At 38.8% G+C, this 18544-nt stretch overlaps 2 protein-coding genes across 2 annotated transcripts; one reads left to right on the top strand and one right to left on the bottom strand.

Moving 5' to 3' along the window:
- Positions 1-3341: 3341 nt before the first annotated feature.
- On the top strand, positions 3342-7460 carry LOC144646703 (trans-L-3-hydroxyproline dehydratase-like). Its single transcript, XM_078506383.1, has 2 exons — positions 3342-4179; positions 7164-7460. The coding sequence occupies exons 1-2, from the start codon at positions 3403-3405 to the stop codon at positions 7458-7460; spliced, it is 1074 nt and encodes a 357-aa protein (XP_078362509.1). The 5' UTR covers positions 3342-3402.
- A 2-nt stretch (positions 7461-7462) lies between these two features.
- On the bottom strand, positions 7463-17957 carry LOC144666170 (NMDA receptor synaptonuclear signaling and neuronal migration factor-like). Its single transcript, XM_078527539.1, has 13 exons — positions 17302-17957; positions 17065-17126; positions 14822-15122; positions 14638-14706; positions 13628-13818; positions 13085-13158; positions 12650-12697; positions 11762-11836; positions 11311-11344; positions 10972-11042; positions 10665-10744; positions 10362-10540; positions 7463-8632 (listed from the first exon to the last, which is right to left on the bottom strand). The coding sequence occupies exons 1-13, from the start codon at positions 17364-17366 to the stop codon at positions 8544-8546; spliced, it is 1338 nt and encodes a 445-aa protein (XP_078383665.1). The 5' UTR covers positions 17367-17957; the 3' UTR covers positions 7463-8543.
- Positions 17958-18544: the final 587 nt, after the last annotated feature.

Here is an 18544-nt window from a genome sequence, read left to right as displayed (position 1 = left end):
TTTTAGTGGAACAATTTATGACGTCATCACTTTCCTAATTTGCATAACACAAAAACTTGAATATCTTCAAAACGAAAGAAGATCTTTCAAAACGGTAAAGTCTTTCAAATAAGCATCAATTAGTTTTTACTTCATAAGCACTTTAAAAGATAATAAATAGCAGTAACTGGATAATTATGTCATCTGTCACTAGTGGGGACAAATGTCATGACTGTCAACCACGTGATACATTAAAATTTCGGACGTTTAATTTTCGGATACCTGTTATCTGATTTCGGACGAAAATTTCGGACACTTTGCTGAAACATAGCTAAAGTAAATTTACGCCTACAAAACACCAATTAGCCTGAAACAGCATCTGTGAAAATGATATATTTCCTGCACCCTAAGGTTTTACAGATACACCGACGCGAAAATAACACAAATGCTTATCCAGCCGTTACGTATCTCAAGCTGTGTCTCGACTATAGTTCCTTCCATAATAAAGGAAACTGAAAGCTTTGGAGCTCAATGTGGCTTAATCGGATCTTCGACAAGATCTTGAAAAGGATTGTCTGGTTCTAGTTTCTTAGTGACAGCCTCCACTATTCCTGCCATCTCGGAACCCTTCCTTGCCACATCGGGCTTGTTTGTGTACTTACAAGGCTTGCACTGTACTGTAAATATTTCGGACACTTAGGGCCTGATTACATGAGCCGGGCTGGCCCGGCTAGCCGGGCTGGCTCGGTTTGCCGAGATCTCGGCACGTCTGTTAAACGCAACAAAAATCAACTTCGCGATTACATGACAACCGGGCCAGCCCGGTTAGCCGAGATCTCGGTATCGCGATGCCGGGATCTCGGCTAGCCGGGCTGAAAATTTTCCATGTAATCGCGTTAACCGGGCCAGCCCGGCTAAGCGGGCCAGCATTAAATTTCTCTTCCGAGCACACTGATCCGACGAAAAACTCAATGCTACTCCTTCTAAATAGGATGTAGAGGTAACGTAACCCATCCAGCTGCATAAGTGCAAAAAATTAACCACCAAATTGCCGGAAAAAGGTGATCAAGATCATTCGTGCTCTGATCATTCATGCTAAAACCGGGCTGAAAGTCATTGTTGCAGAATAAACAAACTTAATTGACATTTGATTGACAGTTGTAAGCACATTGTAATCACATGATGTTAGTAATCTTAATAAATGAAACAGCATTGTAAAAGTACGGACAGAATAGATTAGATTGTCTAAGTGTACGAGTGGAACGTTGAAATAAACTGAATATTGTTGGATAGATACAGTCCTCTGTTTGATTGCGACCAGCGCCGGGATATTTCCCGTACAGTCATCTCGGCAAACCGAGCCAGCCCGGCTCATGTAATCAGGCCCTTAAAAATGTCGGACGGTTTTACCGTATATATTCGATTTAAGCGCCCAACCTCGAATAAGCGCCCACCTCAAATAAGCGCCCACCCTGTAGGTAGGAAAAGTTAATAAGCGCCCAGCCTCGAATAAGCGCCCACCCCCACCCTTCTTAAAAGAGGGCACAAGAGGAGTATTGACTATTTTTGAAATTGAGATTGAAATTAGCTACCGGTAAGTACTACTAAGAGACTACGCAGAAGACCGAGTATTTTTACAGAAACTTTCAGTGAACAGTTAACCCTTAACATGCTAAGCCCGAATTATTCCGGGATTTGGAGGAATGGCCATTCTGCCACTTATGACATCACCAATTTACACGTCAGCAGATTTTTGTGATTTGCATCTTATAGAGCTTGGATAGATCTTTCCACAGGACTGTCCATCTTCAATATTGACTGCATTCCGACAGAGCTAATCGAAAAAAACGAGATCAGTATTTGGCGTAAAATTGGTGCTAAAACAGGCCAAAATACCCGTACTTGATCATGATCTCCTTTCCAGGGTTTTCCATTGATTCAGATCAAAACTTTTCATGCCAGTAGAAGAAGTGCACAGAGTAAAAGATAGAGAGAATAAGAAAGCAGAGAAAAACGAAAAGGAAAGGAGCAAGGAAAAAAATCGGAACGGTTCAGCCAAAAAAAAAAAAAAGTCCAAATTTTGGCTTATGCGCATGCGCCAAAGTAAAATATTGTACATTTTTACATGGAAATTACATCAAAATCTTCCTGCATTGTCAGAAAGTGCATTTTTAGCAAATTTAAAGAACTTTTGGACCGTGGAGCCAAGAAAATCGATTAACGGTTAAAAAAAAACGCGTTTTTTGGACTAATTTCAGCATATTGAGGGTTAAGAGGACAGGTCAAATTTCTTCCTAATCCGCTTTCTTCGCGTAATTGCAATTTGTGGAGCAAAAGCAACACGAATCGAGCAAAATTTCGCATGATGTAGGATTTTAGGTATTTTAGCTTAAAATTCAGCTTTGGTACATCGTCACATTTTGTTATTATATATTGCTTTCTTGCAAAATAAAAGTACTTCATGCCAAAAATGGTGAAAATTTAATAAGCGCCCAGCCTCGAATAAGCGCCCACCTCGAATAAGCGCCCACTCTCAAGGTCCAAAAATTTAATAAGCGCCCAGGGCGCTAAATCGAATAAATACGGTATTTTCGGACACTTTTTTTTGTCCGAAATAAAAATCGTCCGAAAGTTTTTGCAAGTAATGTACCCAGTTCAAGTAAACCGTCCATAAGCTTTCACCGGGAGGATGTAACAGGGTTTCACAAGGCTTTCTAAGAGTTCTAAGGGTTTCAGTGGTTACGTTTTACAAGGTTTCCCCGAGTTTTTCCTCAGCCGTTTCGCAAGCTGCGGCTCATCAAAAGTCCAGAATGCTAGGGTCTCTGAGACCATGAGACTCAGTGGTGGTTTAACAAGGTTTTTTAGACCTAGTTCGAGAAGAAATGAAAACAGCAACTAAGCGCCAAACATCAAAAAAATACCTGTAGCTCGCTGTTTCCGTTCTTCTTCAACTTCTTTGTCTTACGTCAGCACCACGTGAGCCATATTGAGGGGGACATACAAAGGGAAGTAGGTCAAAAAAAATACAAAATGACCCTGTGGTACTGACGGTACAATGTTTTCCATTTAAAGTTCTGTTATGAAACTACAATATACTGTCGCCCGCTTATCAAAATATTGCGTTTTGATTATTAGATTTATTGTAGACCCCACTCGGGGAAGCCGCGGACAAGTGCATTATTCACGGCTGTTATTTAGTATTTTATTTAGCACAATATGTAGTAAATTTCCCTCCAGAATTTTGAGTAGACGAAGCACAGCTGAGCCCTCCCCGCTGGCTCCCCTGCTGGGGAGATTAATTGATATTCCCGCCCTTTTGTTGAGCAGCGGGACATGCGCGCGTGTGATCACCGGAAGTTTTCTGCCATTTGGAAATCAGCTGAAAATTTGACTTGCTCGAATCTTTCGCAGCGTTCAGTCACAATGGAGGAGAACGGCCCTGAAATCTCTACAATTGAGATGCATACAGGAGGCGAACCACTGAGGATAATCGTCTCTGGCTACCCCGAGATCAAAGGAGACACAATTCTGGCCAAAAGACGCTACGTTCGCGAACACCTCGATCACCTTCGCAAGCTGGTTATGTTTGAACCTCGCGGACATTACGACATGTATGGTGCTGTGCTCGTCCAACCACACAGCGAAAAGGCCGATTTGGGAGTGATTTTCATGCATAATGAAGGATACAGCACAATGTGTGGCCACGCTGTTATAGCTCTTGGCCGATACGCCGTGGACTCGGGTCTTCTCAGTACAGATGTATCGCGATCGAGCGTCGGTGAAGTACCCGTGTTTATCGAGTGTCCCTGCGGAGTGGTCAAAACTTTAGTCGATATAGAAGAAGGCAAATCGGGTCGTGTTCGCTTTGTTTCCGTCCCTGCTTTTGCGTTTGGCCTTGACGTGGAGTTAAACACGGAGAAGTTTGGCAAAGTGAAAGTTGACATTGGATTTGGAGGTGCGTTCTACGCCATTGTCCCTGGAGACCGACTGGGTGTTGACGTTCGATCATCGCGATTGAACGATATCGTGGAAGCTGCAAATGTGATCAGCAATGCGGCGAAAAGTCAAATAAGGCTGCACCACCCAGACAGCGAAGAACTAGCTTTTCTCTACGGCACTATTGTTACCGATGGAAAAGATATGTATAATGGCGATCCGCAGGACACTACAGCGAACGTCTGTGTTTTTGCCGACAGCCAGGTTAGTGTTCTACATATCCAACAAAAGTTAAATGATTATCCTTTTATTAACTCCCCAAGCGTGTTCCTCAGTTATATTTGTGTGCGATTATCCCTAATGCAAGTTCAGTTAGGAAACTTGGGAAGTTTATGTTTTCTTTCGTGGTCTGATTCTTGATCAAAGATGATAGGAGTTTGGCATTTAAATTTTCGCGGAATTTGTTTGCCTTTCGCAGCTCGAGGAGTTTGCTCAAGATTCTAGCTCTATTCGAAAGTACTCAAAAATTATTTGAGTAGAAATAAAAAAAAGAAACAAAAAATAAAAATGAAGTAACGAGATTTCTGTATGTTTGCAGTGGTGTATATATTTGAAGGTGAAATCGGATTGAAAAGTAAGCTTATTTGACTGAATAAATTATAAATAATATCAGTAATTTGTCCACAACTGCACCGAGCAATATGTTTCCTGTATAAAATGATTCATTTATTTTTCTTCACAAAACCTTGTCTGTCATGAAAAACCAGTATTTTTATCGTTTGATATATTTTAAGAGCGATTTTGGCTCGGAAAAACTGTATCATCCTTAGTGGTTTTTGAGGGCAGGTGAAACCGGTTACAATTTTTCAATCTTATCAACAATACCAACCATTTGGAAGTCCATTTACGTATGGGGGTTACTCCCATAGCACTTAGTGAACTGCATAATTTTATTTTTCGTAGCAGGTGTACAATTTAGCCGACAAATAATGCTGGGGAGGAAATCATTACTTTATTGAACCAATGAAATTGTGCAATCAAGAAGTTAAGATTGATAATTAAATATCATTTCTTTTGCAATTCATTTCATTTCTGTTCAAACGTGTCATACTTAGGGGAAATTATTTATTATGAATCTTGCACTTATCAGACGACAGTGTATAATTTTCAGATATCTGAATACTGTAATAATATTTCAATTTTAGAAACATAATATGTCTGGTTTGGATAAAACTAAAGCAAGTTTATGCAAGCTAGGCGATTTTAGAGTTGCCAGTAATGTTCCCTTTTCAGTTTGGGTTCACAGTTATCATTGATTTTTATGGCCTATGAACTTGGTGTGTATGTACATGTGGGAGAGAGAGCGGAGGGTAGGGGAGGGGAAAGGTATTGTATAGCTTGTGGATGCAGCTGGTTTTATTGTCACCACTAAACACTATTGCCATTATTTTCTGCTACAGTTTAAGCTCTTGTAAGGGACCACACTGGATATTCGAAAAAGTGGTCGCAACTACCGGGTAGAGCTGGCCATTTATGAGAATGAGCTTTTGAAAGCAACCACACGCACTGAAACGAGGGTCCTGAAGGGGTAAAATGGGAACTGTGATTTTGACTATTTTTACTGGGATTTGCATATGTTTTTACTGGGAAAATGGGATTTGGGTCACTGGGACTGGGATTCACAACCAGAAAATGGGAATGGGAAGCACGTCAGTACACGAAAAAAACATATATTTCAGGCTCAATAATATTCGTCAAGGCATAGTTACAATGTTGAAAACTCTGAAACGAAACCAACGCCTGCACGCAAGTGTCTTTCAAGTGGCGGTCAATTTTCCTGTCAGTGATTTAGTTAGTCAGCGGAAGAGCTATGACTGAGCATGCTCAAACTAGCGTAATCCAATATGGGCGAAACACATCCTCGTACCCAGGGTCTTTGTTCCCTTTGAACAGTGGTCTGGAAACGAGCGAGCCTGGAAGGTTCTGATTGGAAGTCCAACAATATCTGACTTCCGGTTGAATTGCGCATGCTTAGCTTTAAAAAGCATGACTCAACGATCTTCTTGGTGTTTACTTCCGGCCATTTTTTTGTTTTTAAAACCAATCAAAATCAGTCTTGCAGCGGAGTTTTTGTGAGTCGCTTGTGTCGTCAAGATTGCGCAGTATGGAACGAAGACTCGAGGTACGAGATTGGACGAAACATGTGACGGCAATTCCTCTACTAACCTAGTAACACACACGGAAAATTGTGAATAAGACATTCCTCTGAACTGCTCACTCAACGAACTGGAGAAAACGTAAATACGGATGTGTTGAGTTGAGAATTTCAGAAAACGAAAGGGATTTGCCGATTTCAACTAGAAGAAATAAAAACAGGATTTAGGACAATTCAAACAACACAGTTACTGCACGTATAGTGCGTTTAAGCCTTGATTTTTCATGCACTGGGATTTACCAAAAATTTCAATGCTGGGACTGGGATTTGAGCAAAAAATAGTCTGGGAAATGGGATTTAGGCAAAATTTTGGCTGGGAAATGGGATTTAGAACCCCCCCCCCCTTCAGGACCCTCTGAAACAGTAGAGGCTGGTTGATTCCCAGAGCTTTTAGCAGGGTAACACTCTAGAGGGCCTGTTGGGGAATTATCTTAATAATTTTGAGAGCAGTTATTCTTTTTCCATAAAATTACCAAACCTCTTTTCCCTATTATTTTGATTTTCATTATTCCTTAAATTGAGTTGTTATGCCTTGTCCCTATAATTTTCAAAAATTTATCCCTTATCCCTAAAATATTTTTGAGTAACCTGTACTCCTTATCCATAAAATCCCTTATGGGGTCTCACTCTTTCTCCAGCCCCAAATCATCATAAGGCAATGCTATTTATTATGATGAAATCGAGTATACTTTACAAATCCGAATATTTGACTGGTAACTTGTGAGAGTTTTAAAACAAAGGAAAAGACCATTTGGTAATTCCCAAAGATGGCTGTGGTCACATATCTTTGAGTGACAATGAACTTCGAGTTGATTATCATGTACATATGTACTCTATTTAGCTATGTATATGTAATTTGCACATTTCAGATCGTGATTTTCTCCGAATTATTCCTTTGTCTAGATCTGCAAATTATTCATTCATTTCCACATGCATTTGTTTGAATCACATGGTCTGAAATGGGACAACAAACAGTTGAAGCTAAAGAGTTCTATTGGCACAGTTTTAACCTGTAAAACTGTCTACTTTCCAGGTTGACAGGTGTCCCACAGGGTCGGGGATGACAGCTCGTATTGCTGTGCAGTATGCCCGTAAACAGATCGGTCTGCATCAGATGCGTGTCTTTGAGCAGGGTCTGGTTGGGTCAAAGTTTACTGGTCAAGCTGTGAAAGAAACCAAGTGTGGGGACTATGACGCAGTTCATGTAGAAGTGGCAGGTCATGCGTATTACACTGGGAAATGCACATTCTCAGTGGAAAAAGATGATCCTTTTAGAGAAGGATTTCTACTAAAAAAAGAAAAAAAAGAAAATAATAAATTAGAGAATTAAAACAGCTTTGCACTTTTAATCAACCTTAAAAAAATAGTAAATATTATTGTTATAAAGGCTGCGTTGCAGTAACTTTACATTTACCGTATTTATTAAATGGAATGTACAAATTAAGTTATCTTTAAATACAATTACCTATAAAAATAACATCTTGCAAGTTTTATCTGTTAAACCATTGAACATGGAGTTGAGTAGTTGCACTATACTTTTCTTGTTATTTTGCTCCAAAATTTGTGCACTTCAGTGTTATACAAAATACTACAGTGTAATACTTGACAATAAATTTATTATCCTGTGAAATCACAAAAAATATTGCCTGATACTTAGCTAATGAGATCTTAGGCTGAGTTAGACAACTCCTGACAACCCACAGTGATAACAATAACCTTCTGATCATATATGGGGATGATGAGAATTTGCTGAATAATACCATCTCATATTTTGTGTTCCATAATCGAATAACGTAAGAGTGGAAATCATTTAAGATAAAGTATCGTCCAAGTAACAGGGTTTGTTACCTTCTTGAAAGATCTAATAGTTTGCAAAACTACAGTTAATATATTTTATATTTTATTTTAATATATTTTAAGGCTAGATGGGAACACAGTGAACAAAGTGGTGGTGGAAAAATATTAGTGAAGTTACATATCAAACACAAGTATCAGGATTACAATCCAAACACCGAAAAAATATGACACGCAGTGGATTATTTTTGATGAAATTCAGGCAAAAATTCTATGCTTATTACATGTAAGATGGGGTGTTCAGACGTCCTTCACGGTTCTGATTTCCTTTGTTTCACTTGATGAGTGGATCAATGAGTTTGAGAAGCTGAGTTCATCAGTGGAACAGTAGAATAGACTTTTTCCTTGTATTAACAAAGCCAAGACCACGGCTGTTTGTTCATTCTTGAAGTTCCGTCTTTGTTTCAACTTATATCTTATTCATTAGACATTGCTTATTGTTTACACTGTGTTGACTTGCCAAATAAAGAGTGAAATAAATAAATTACAGTTATCAATATCAATGTGTATATAACAAAATAAAAAACTTATAAGGTAAAGACAGGCTGTGCAACTTAAATTACAACTTGAATGAAATCTTAGAGTGCATTCTGCTTTTCCACAGTCTGTACTTGTCATATTCAAAATAGAGGGCCAGCATTTCTCTGCCTGAAATGAAAATAACATGTTACTAAGGGCCATTTTACATGAGAGCCAAATGAGTTTCATCCCGGGATAAATTTTGTCCACAGATGAAAAATGTTTTCATTTTACATGAGCGTGTTCATCCTGCATGGGATGCAGGGACGTAAGTCGTCCCACCTGAGTTGAATTCATCTCACCCGTGTTAATATTACATTACATTTCATACTGGAAAGACTGTTTACATGGCGTTTTTCGTCACATTTCATCCCGGGATGACATTTCAGGGTGAAATTGTCCCAGGATTTAAAGAGCAACAAGAAAATAAATGACCAGACACCGAGATGAATTCATCCCGGGACGAAACTCTCATGTAAAGAGGCCCTAACAGAAATACAACTGACAGATGTATTTTAGTTATTATTTTTGGGTTGATTGTTTACACATTTCTGTGTCTTTATGGAAGGCAAAGTGGTCCAATGGTTAGCACACCAGACTCCAGATCAAGCAGTCTGGGTTTGAGTCCTGGATGGAGTCACTGCGTTGTGTTCTTAGGAAAGACACTTCACTCTCACAGTGCCTCTCTCCACAGGTATATAAATGGGTACTGGAAAATTTAATGCGGGGGTAACTCTGTGATGGACTAGCACCATGCAGGGACCATAACCTGCAAAAGCTGATGGATTTCTGGATTTCTATTATTTCCCGCTGCGTGAAACAAAAGCCAAATACCAACATGATGCTCTTGGAGGCTAGACCATACATAATTATCTATTATTTTTAAATTTTTCTGAAGTGAACATTTTCATTGATTGGCCCAATTTAATTCTTGTTGCCATTTTTTGAATGAAACCAAGTTGTGATTTAACATGTGGGTAAAGAAATCTGTGAAAAACACCAGTCTTTTCATCTTGGATATACCATGCTGAGGTAACATGTCTGTTGCATCTGGCCTTCTTGATCATCATTGTAGCAACGGCCATTGTAGCCCGGGGGGGGGGGGGGTACTCAAAAAAGTTTTATACGGGGGAGGCTCCGCCCCAAGTTCTAACCCCTTACCCTTTTATATACCATTTTTGACAGAAATTGTACCCCTTTCGTATACCTTTAACTGAGAAAGGTACCCCTTTCATATACCTAAGAGACATGGCGTGGACTTAAAATAGGACGTTTTCTTGTCATTTTTATGTAGCGCTTAATAAATGAAAATAATACAGCCATAAATTGCGTCTGTTCGAAATATTTTAATTAAAGGCCCATTTAAATAGCCAAATGACAGATTTCCGTACCCTTTCATATACTTAAACTCGTGAAATCCCTACCCTTTTATATACCTGAAGCCTGAAAAAGGTACCCCTTTCGGGCGGAGCCTCCCCATATAGGCCATTATAGGGAGTAACCCCCCCCCCCCCCCCCGGGGGAATTGTAGCCACTCTAGGAATATATATACCGGTAGTGACTTCGTAGGCTTGCTTATACTGGTAATAGGCGATTTGCATGATGGTGTCACTTGACTACAACTACCAGAATCCTCCGCTTTGTCTTTTTGTCATTCTAATTAGAGCAATTGTTTTTCAAACCCCACTGGGAATTCAAAATTTGAATAACAAAGGAAAGGCGAAATGAATTCTGGTATTTGTAGTCAAATGACGACATCGTGCAAATGTGCTATTGTATCCTGCAGGCACTTTACATGCCCCAACGTAATGTTGGGAGATCGTGACACCCCTCCCCTCCCCTCCCTCCCCTCACCCACCTGCTTGTCCTAGTTCTAATGGTGACTCAACCTTGACCTTGGATGGTCGCATTGCTTTGGATAGAAACTTCATTAAGCTTTCTCCTTTCTTATTTCCAGTCACGTTATTGCCAATGATGTGGATCTTTGTCTGATCTGGATCTAACTTGGTCATGTACGTACCAAGATTCTTCCAGAAACTGTGAAATAAAAAGATTAGTATTGTAAATGTCAGTACACAGTTAATGATTACAGTGATTGTTCCTAGATAATTTGTCAAAATTATTCAGAGATTTTTGAAGTAGTAGAGGGGACAACATATACCTGCTAATTTCTTTGTCTTGTTTCAACTTAGCTTTGGTGAACATCTTTCCTTTAACAGGGTTAAAGTAGCCAGGACCACCCTGATTTAAAACAGTAAGAAAGATGAGCATTTTAAAACTTGGTGAGTTAAAATTCATGAAGGATATACTTTCCACTAGCTAAATTTATAGAAAATTTGAGCGTGAAAATCATGGCTTAAAGGGTTCGTAGTAATTTGATAGTGCATGACGATGTTGATGATAAATTTGATGCTGTTGTTCAAATGCTGCAGGTGATTGCTCATCATTTTAAGAACAATTAAACTCACCTGACAAACTAATGCTATTGATCTGGCTTTACTTTTACTTTGGAACTTTTCAAGCAAAGCTGCAATCTTATCTGTTGAAACAAGGAGGATATTTGAGTATAATTTAAAGGTACTGCGGCGGTTAGAGAGCATTAAGTAATGTAAGCCTGAAGCAGATCAACAGAACTGTTTATTTAATGACATAATTAAGGATAAAGAACATAAAGAGAAACATATAAAGGCAGTCAAGTTAAAAAGTGAGCTCATTTCCGTAGCACTTTGGAAAATACACAGCCTTTCACCTTAAGTTTTAAAAGCAAAATAAAATTGAATAAAATTTGCAATTTAATTTCTGATTACCTAATACATCTTGAAGTGTCGCTGTGGAAAAATCCTACAAAAAAAAAAGATTAAAAATCAAAATCAACTACAGCATCAAGAATAATTTAGCATGATTGCCAGTACATAAAACTGGTGTATTTAGCACTTGAAAACAATTAAGTGCTTGGGTGGACACCTTAAAATGCAATAATCCTAACTGGTAGGTGTGTAACAAGTTATCTACTCAGTATGACTAACAGCTAAGAGCTGTAAATCACGCTAAAGCTCAAAGTGGAGGATTTTAATTGCAGCATTTACCCCTAGCAAGATTGAGACTGCCTGGTCATGCAAAGCTGACCAAAGCTTGTCTCAGGAGAATTCTTCTCGACACCAAGTTAGTTAACTTATGGTGTTGACAGTTGTCTAGGTAACAGTGTCCATGAACGTTATAATAACTAAAAATGTAGCAAAGTAGTAAGCTGTTACTTACATAAGTTATCTCGAGAACATCATCTCTTACAATCTTTTCTAGCACATCAGATCTTGGAACATTGGATGCAATAACCTTGAGTGATTTGGTTCAGAAGAGCCAATATTAAAATTTGCCACCAGGTTGAAATGTACAGATCCAGAAAATATCCATATCCACCCTATTGAAGATCATTTGAAATTCTGAGGGGGTGGCCATGGGGGGCTTAAAAGTTAAAATTTTTAAAGAAAAGTATGGGGCTTAACTGGAATTTTCAGAGGGGTGGGGGGGATTCAAACAAATAGAAAGTTTCCATGGGAGGGGTATCCAGGGGGGAGGGGGTACTCCAGGATCAAAGTGACGGGGATGATCGAATGGAGGCAAAACTCAGGACCCCAAAAAATCCCTAAGTCTCCCGACATTACCCAAAAAAATCCCTGGACCAAAAAAAAAACGCCCCAAAAAATCCCTAGTCAAATTACCCATAAATTGCCAAGGCCGCGCCAAGGCACTTTAGTTGGATTTTAATACCCCCAAAAATCCCCTATTTAAATCAAGTCACCCCAAAAATACCTGCCAAATTCTCCTACCCAAAAAAATCCTGGAATTGGAAATTTCGACCCCCAAAAAATCCTTTGCACATCCCCGTCACTTGGATCCCGGAGTACCCCCCCTGGGGTATGGATATTAATTTTTATGGAACAACACAATTTTAAAGTTACACTACCACTGGTAAGCGGATTCTCTGATTTTATCAAAAGTGACCAACACTAGATGTGTTGAAAATCATCACTAGAGAGCCTCAATCATTGATACTAAATTAATTTTGTATAAAATTAATTTATTTTGTAAAATATGGTGTACTACACTGTAAAAAGTATAATTTGAAACATTAATATTTCAACTTACCACTATTCTTGGAGGAACATAATCATCTCCCATTGTTGTCATCTCCAACTAATTTGATTATTCAAGGAAAACAGATAATATTAATAACAATTATCTTCAAAGTCACTGAAACTATAAAATGTTGTTTATTCATAACTAAAATAATTAATATTATAACAGTTGAACCCCTATAATTTAAGCAGCCACCTGTTTTTAAGGCAGCCACTCCCTATAATGCGGCAAGTTGTCAAAGAATTACTCCACTCATATGCTAAATGTCGGATATGATAAGATTATGGCCAACTCAGCAATATACACACACCTAATGTTAGCTGTCTACCTTCTCATATCCAACACATGCATTTGAACAAGCCTTCAATTGGAATTGCTCGATATAAATGTTTGCTATCATCATCATCATTATTAATTACATTAATGAACTAGTACTGGTGATACCTGTTGTTCTGTTTTCCACTTTAAATCTGTAATGTCCTCTTGGTACATATTGAAACTTTCTTTTGTTTTTTCTCCTGAGGAAAAAACAACATTGTACTTACAGTTCTGTACCTAAACAAGGTGCTTCACTTGGCCTCCAAAGCAGCTTTTTAATAATAAAGGGGTCAATAAATGGGTGCTGTTCAGCAGGGGTGGTTAACGGTCCTTTAAAAAATGCATGTCTCGCAGAATTTTTGCCAAATTTCAGGGGTCTGGTTGTCTTAATTTTTCTTTGATGGCTTCTCGGAGTAATCAATTTCATTTGCAAGGCTGAAAAGGTCTCGGGCTCACAGAAAAGATATCAGTCTCGCCGTCTTGCAAAGTCTTGCACTTACTATTCGACACCCCTTTTAGCTAGAGTCATTTTGATTGAGTGACAACTCGAACCAAATGTTGTATCCTAAGAGTATGCTTCCCTTTAATTTTAAATTTGATTTTCATCTCTCTTAATTGGAGGTTTGCATTGAGAAAACAGGAATCCACAGCAAGCACAAATTATCCTACCAATTTTGACATCAGAGTCGATAACTGGAGCAGCAACAGTTGATTCTCTCCATGGCTTCCTGTATTCAGATTTCCTCCTCTTATCATCATCATCACTGTCGCTACCGCTATCATCTTCATCCTCTTTAACAGAGTCCAGTTGATTTGGATTGCTTTGGTTGGGTTTCGTTTTGTGGTACTTCCGGTAGCCTCTGACAATTTCAATGTGAACATTAATATTAATATACTAATTAAAGGCCTATAATTTGGAAGGCTCAGCCTGAAAGGCTGGCATACCTTTTTGAGGCCAGAAGCACATAAAAGGGTAGGCCTTTAAGAGTTGCAATATAGAAGACTCCAAGTAGGGAAAACCGTTATAATTTAGGTACCAGTACTTAAAAGGGCATTTTAGAATATTTGAACAGACCCACCAAACAGTTGAATTACTGTATGTAAGTATTTTAACTGATCATTCTACGGAAAGGGTCAGAAAAGAGTTGCAGTGTCTCTGTGGTAGGTACATGGAAGGGCTACCATTTTCTATCAAAGGCATATGTGAAAGGGTAACCTTTTCTGTCAAAAATGGAAAATAAGAGTGTAAGGATTTAGAAGTTGCACCTTAAAAGAAACCAGGCATCTCATTCTGAGAGTTCAGCTGTAAGATTTCAAACTTAGCACTAGCTAACTACATATACGACACTAAAGGCTCATTTACACTCCAATTTTTATGTGACAAATGTATTTGTTGAAAAGCTAAATGAAGCTGGCGTGTCAGCTTCTATAATGAATGAAAATTGTCACGTACAAAAATTGCTCGAGTAGATGACTCAGCACATTTCTAGAGCTTTGTTGAGCCTTTCTCGACACCTCTTCACTGCAAATTATTTTCTGCAATCATGCTTTGTACAGTGAAATAAAAAATAATGATAAAAAATAGCCACCCAAGCCACTTATTACTTATTTAAAAACAAGCAAGCAATTAAGCACAAGTAAATAAATTTAAATCATATTTGATATAAGTAAACATGTACCGCTGAATAATTTGAGCTGAAAGTTCTTGCTGTTTGAGATACTTTCTGGACTGATAGCCTCTCACGTGTCTGTAATGGAAATAAAATAAAAGTTAAGGTAGTTCAGGAAGTTTAACCTAAATCGTTAAACTCAGAACATCATTGTAATATATATTAACATGAGCAACAGTGTTTCATCAAGTACCTTTGTATGATTATAGCTGCCTGCTCTTTGTCTGGTTGCAGTGGTATTGGTGTCACTGTAGCAAAGCCAGTGTACAGTTCAGTGTTTTTGTTTGGATCTGGTGTTTTGGGCTTTAATGATGGGTACATATCCTTGCTAGATTTCACTTCACGTTCCACTCCCCTGGAGGAGATCACGCCCTTATCGTGTAGGTCATGAGATGATGTACCCACAATTCCTTCACCCCATGATGCCACTGCGATATTGGTACTGCTCTGTGTTGTGGCAGAACTGTTCTGCTGGGGTGGTGGCTGCACAGGTGCTAATGAAGATTTGAGACAAGGACAGTTAGTTTCCAGGAAATACTTTTTAAAAACTGAAAACATTACTGCAGTTATTGCCTGGTGAGGTATCTACCAAAAATACCTATTTGGGGTATGTGCTGCCCAACAGGGTCACAATTTTGGGCACCTGATCTAGAACAGATCTAGAATGTGATATTTTGAACACACAAAAGTTTCAAACCCAAGGGTGTTGAAAAAAGTGACCTGTTTCTGGAATGAAGTATCATTTTGAATGCAACTCTTTCCAAAACAGGGTGCCAGTTTGGACACCTGGGCGGCACAACTGGACACTGTCAAATACAAATTTAGCCTGCGTAGCAGGCGTCTGAGTAGTTTTTATAGCGCGCATATGGGAGAAACGCGAAATGCGCGAGAGGGCCACACGAGAAGACGTCTGCCCGGAAACCCCCCGAAACGTGTTTGCCGCCCACAATTAATTTAATTAAAATTTAATAGGTAACAGCGCTGGGTCAACTGTCAAAATAAATGAGTGAGAAAAGTTTTTTTTTTCTGGAAACGAACATAGCGCCAATATGGCTTCAAAGCCGTCAAAATGCGGCAGAAAAAGGAACAAAACCAAACTTTCTACCGTCTTTGCTCTAAAAACTTGAGGATTACTTACGGCCAGTTTGGTGAGAAAGCAGGATTCGCTTCGTATTTCAATCCGTTGGCACGCAAGTATCAAATAGTGAATGTGCTATTGCATATATTGCAACAAGTCTCGGGAAGATCCGCCGGGGATACTAGCTGAAAAACGTGAGGGACTTTCATATAGTCCATGTGGACGCAAACTCGTCTGGAAATCACATTTACCACTGTGTCTGAGGTTTTTGCTAGAGAATGTTTGGGCAATGCGGCTACCGAGACGGCGGAAGGACGAGTTGCTGAAAGAAAAAGCAGTGAAAAACACCGCTATTATGTGCTTCCCTTTGTTCGCATTTCATTTGCTCTGCAAATCGGTCAAAACTTCCAGCAGGCAGGACTCGAAAAGCTCTTCCTAGACGTCGTGCTCCAGTGTTACCATACATATAAGCCTAATTTGCGATGACAGATAGAATACAACTCTCACATTTCCGATGACAGACAGATTTCTTTCGCAAAGCGACTAATTAATCCCTCGAGGCCTTCAGAGCCAATCAAAATTTACAGGTTATTCCCTGGCGGCCATTCTAGCCAATGGGGTAATTTTCGTTCTCTCAGAGAACGAAAAAAAAAACGTATTTCGGGGGGTTTCCGGGCAGGCGTCTTCTCGATTTTTTCCTCGCGCGGCCTTCTCTTGATCGCGCACTCTTAAACGCGCTGAAAACTACACAGACGCCTGCTACGCAGGCTAATACAAATTTGGTTCATCTGCAGAAATTTTTGAAAGCGCACTCTAGAAGAGCTCCAGAAGTATAAAATCTTAAGCATCTGGCTCAGAAAAAGGTGCATTAAATGATTGAAGTAAGCCAATAACCAACTTACATGTACCTGTGGGTGTTCTGTTTAATGATTTCTTAATCACATTTAATAGGATTAAGTACATACATGTACACCCAGTGACCTATTTCAAAGGTGTTGAAAAATAATGAAAATAACTATTTCTCGAGGGAACTAAAAATCTAATTTCGAGCGAGCAACGTTCCTGATAATTATTCACTTATTGTACTAAACCATTCAAAAACTTTATTAGTGCTTCATTTTCTTTGTCTTCAGATATTGGGCATGTATGACTTCATTAAGCAAAGTAGTTATAAACATGTTTACGGTAGAATATTAGTCATGAATCGCGTCAAAAATGATCAAACTCGATTTTGTAAACATGCTTTACAATAAAGGCTGGTATTTTAAAGCAAAGAATTCAAAGATGAAACTATGGACTTTTTTACTTACAATTATCTCAAATGACATTTATAGACTGCTGTTAATTAACTTACGCACCTTCGTGTTCCTGCTTTGCATTTTCATCGGCTTTCGAATGTGTGGAGAATGCACTAATAGCTCTTTAAAGATATAAAAAATAAACACGAGCTGTTATGACATTGCTTTATGACTTATTGAAACGATTTTTAGTGAATTCATGTGACATTTGACAAGCAAACATGCAAATTCCAATAAGCAATTAATGAACTACAAATGTGTTCAATCAGAGTAAACACACGAGAAAATCATACTTACATTGCTTTCTGTTCAACTCGTGAGATTCTTCTTTGGCCTTTGCGATGCGAGACAATGGCACCCATATTCGTTCGCTTTGAGCTTCACGTTTCCTTCTCAAAGAGGAGATTAGTCCTCTTCTAAACACATCCTTGGTACATGTACATGTTGAACAGAACGATGTTGCAGTCAAAATATACACGCGCTCTTGTAATACCCGCGGAGATGTCACTCACATATAAATAACTCCACTGCTCACTTCGAAGCAAAAGTGTCTTGTTACGTGTTCAGGCGTACTAACGTGACTTCATGCTTTGTTCAAGTACAAAATGTCCTTAGCAATTGCAAGAAACTTTTCAAAGGACTCACGTATCTTCAAAACGTTCAATCAGGCGGATTACTTGTCGATTATATTTACATGGTCACCAAGCAACTCCTTTGTTCTTTGGATCAGTTGCTGTGTTCCGCTTCAATGCACTAAACTGTGAGTGATACAATGATGTCACGACATCCGCTCATTAGACGAGCCAAAGGTAAATATTGAAATAGCGAATTACAATAATATTTGCGACTGAAAGTATTTATATTTTCCAATACCGTAAGTGTGTAACTGACTCCATCAAAGACCATGTATATATTAAGTAACAAAAGCACTTAAAAATAAACTTCTAACCAGGGTGTACATCTTCTTTGAAAGTAGCCTGTGTACAGCCGTCCCGCTCCCCTCAAAAAATCGGGGAGGGAACGTTCCCTCCCCGATTTTTTTTAGGGGAGCGGGACGGCTGTACACACTTGCTACTTTTAAAGAAAAAGTCGCTGTGAGTAAATACAAAATAAACACGACGAACCAAGCCTTTATTTCAAAAGATTTCGATACTTTAACCATACAGGTAAGTTTAAGAAATAAATATCTAATTAAGGTATTACATGGTCACCTATTGACTACAGTTATCGCGGAATTACTGTACAAGAGTGACATACGGAAAACTTTCCCCCTGTTTTATTGAGCCAATATATTCTGCAGCTTGCGCTTCCCAAGTGTAGCACGGGGAACTAAACACGTTTTCGTTATTTCCTTTTATTCAAATAGTTCCCGACCAATCGGAACGCCTTATTTGAAGTGGTAAGAAATAGCTGTTGGTATCTAAGTCATAAGACGCGATTTCAGCAGTTTTGGGCCGCGTTGTCTATGATATTTACTATTAAAATTTCAAAAGCACATCTACAAATGGCAAAAAACTCAATAACAGTTTGATTTTACAAT

Source organism: Oculina patagonica, chromosome 1 (genome assembly GCF_052425735.1).
Source record: "Oculina patagonica isolate OP01 chromosome 1, crgOcupat, whole genome shotgun sequence".
Lineage (NCBI taxonomy): Eukaryota > Metazoa > Cnidaria > Anthozoa > Scleractinia > Oculinidae > Oculina > Oculina patagonica.
This window is presented reverse-complemented; position numbering and strand designations above follow the sequence as displayed.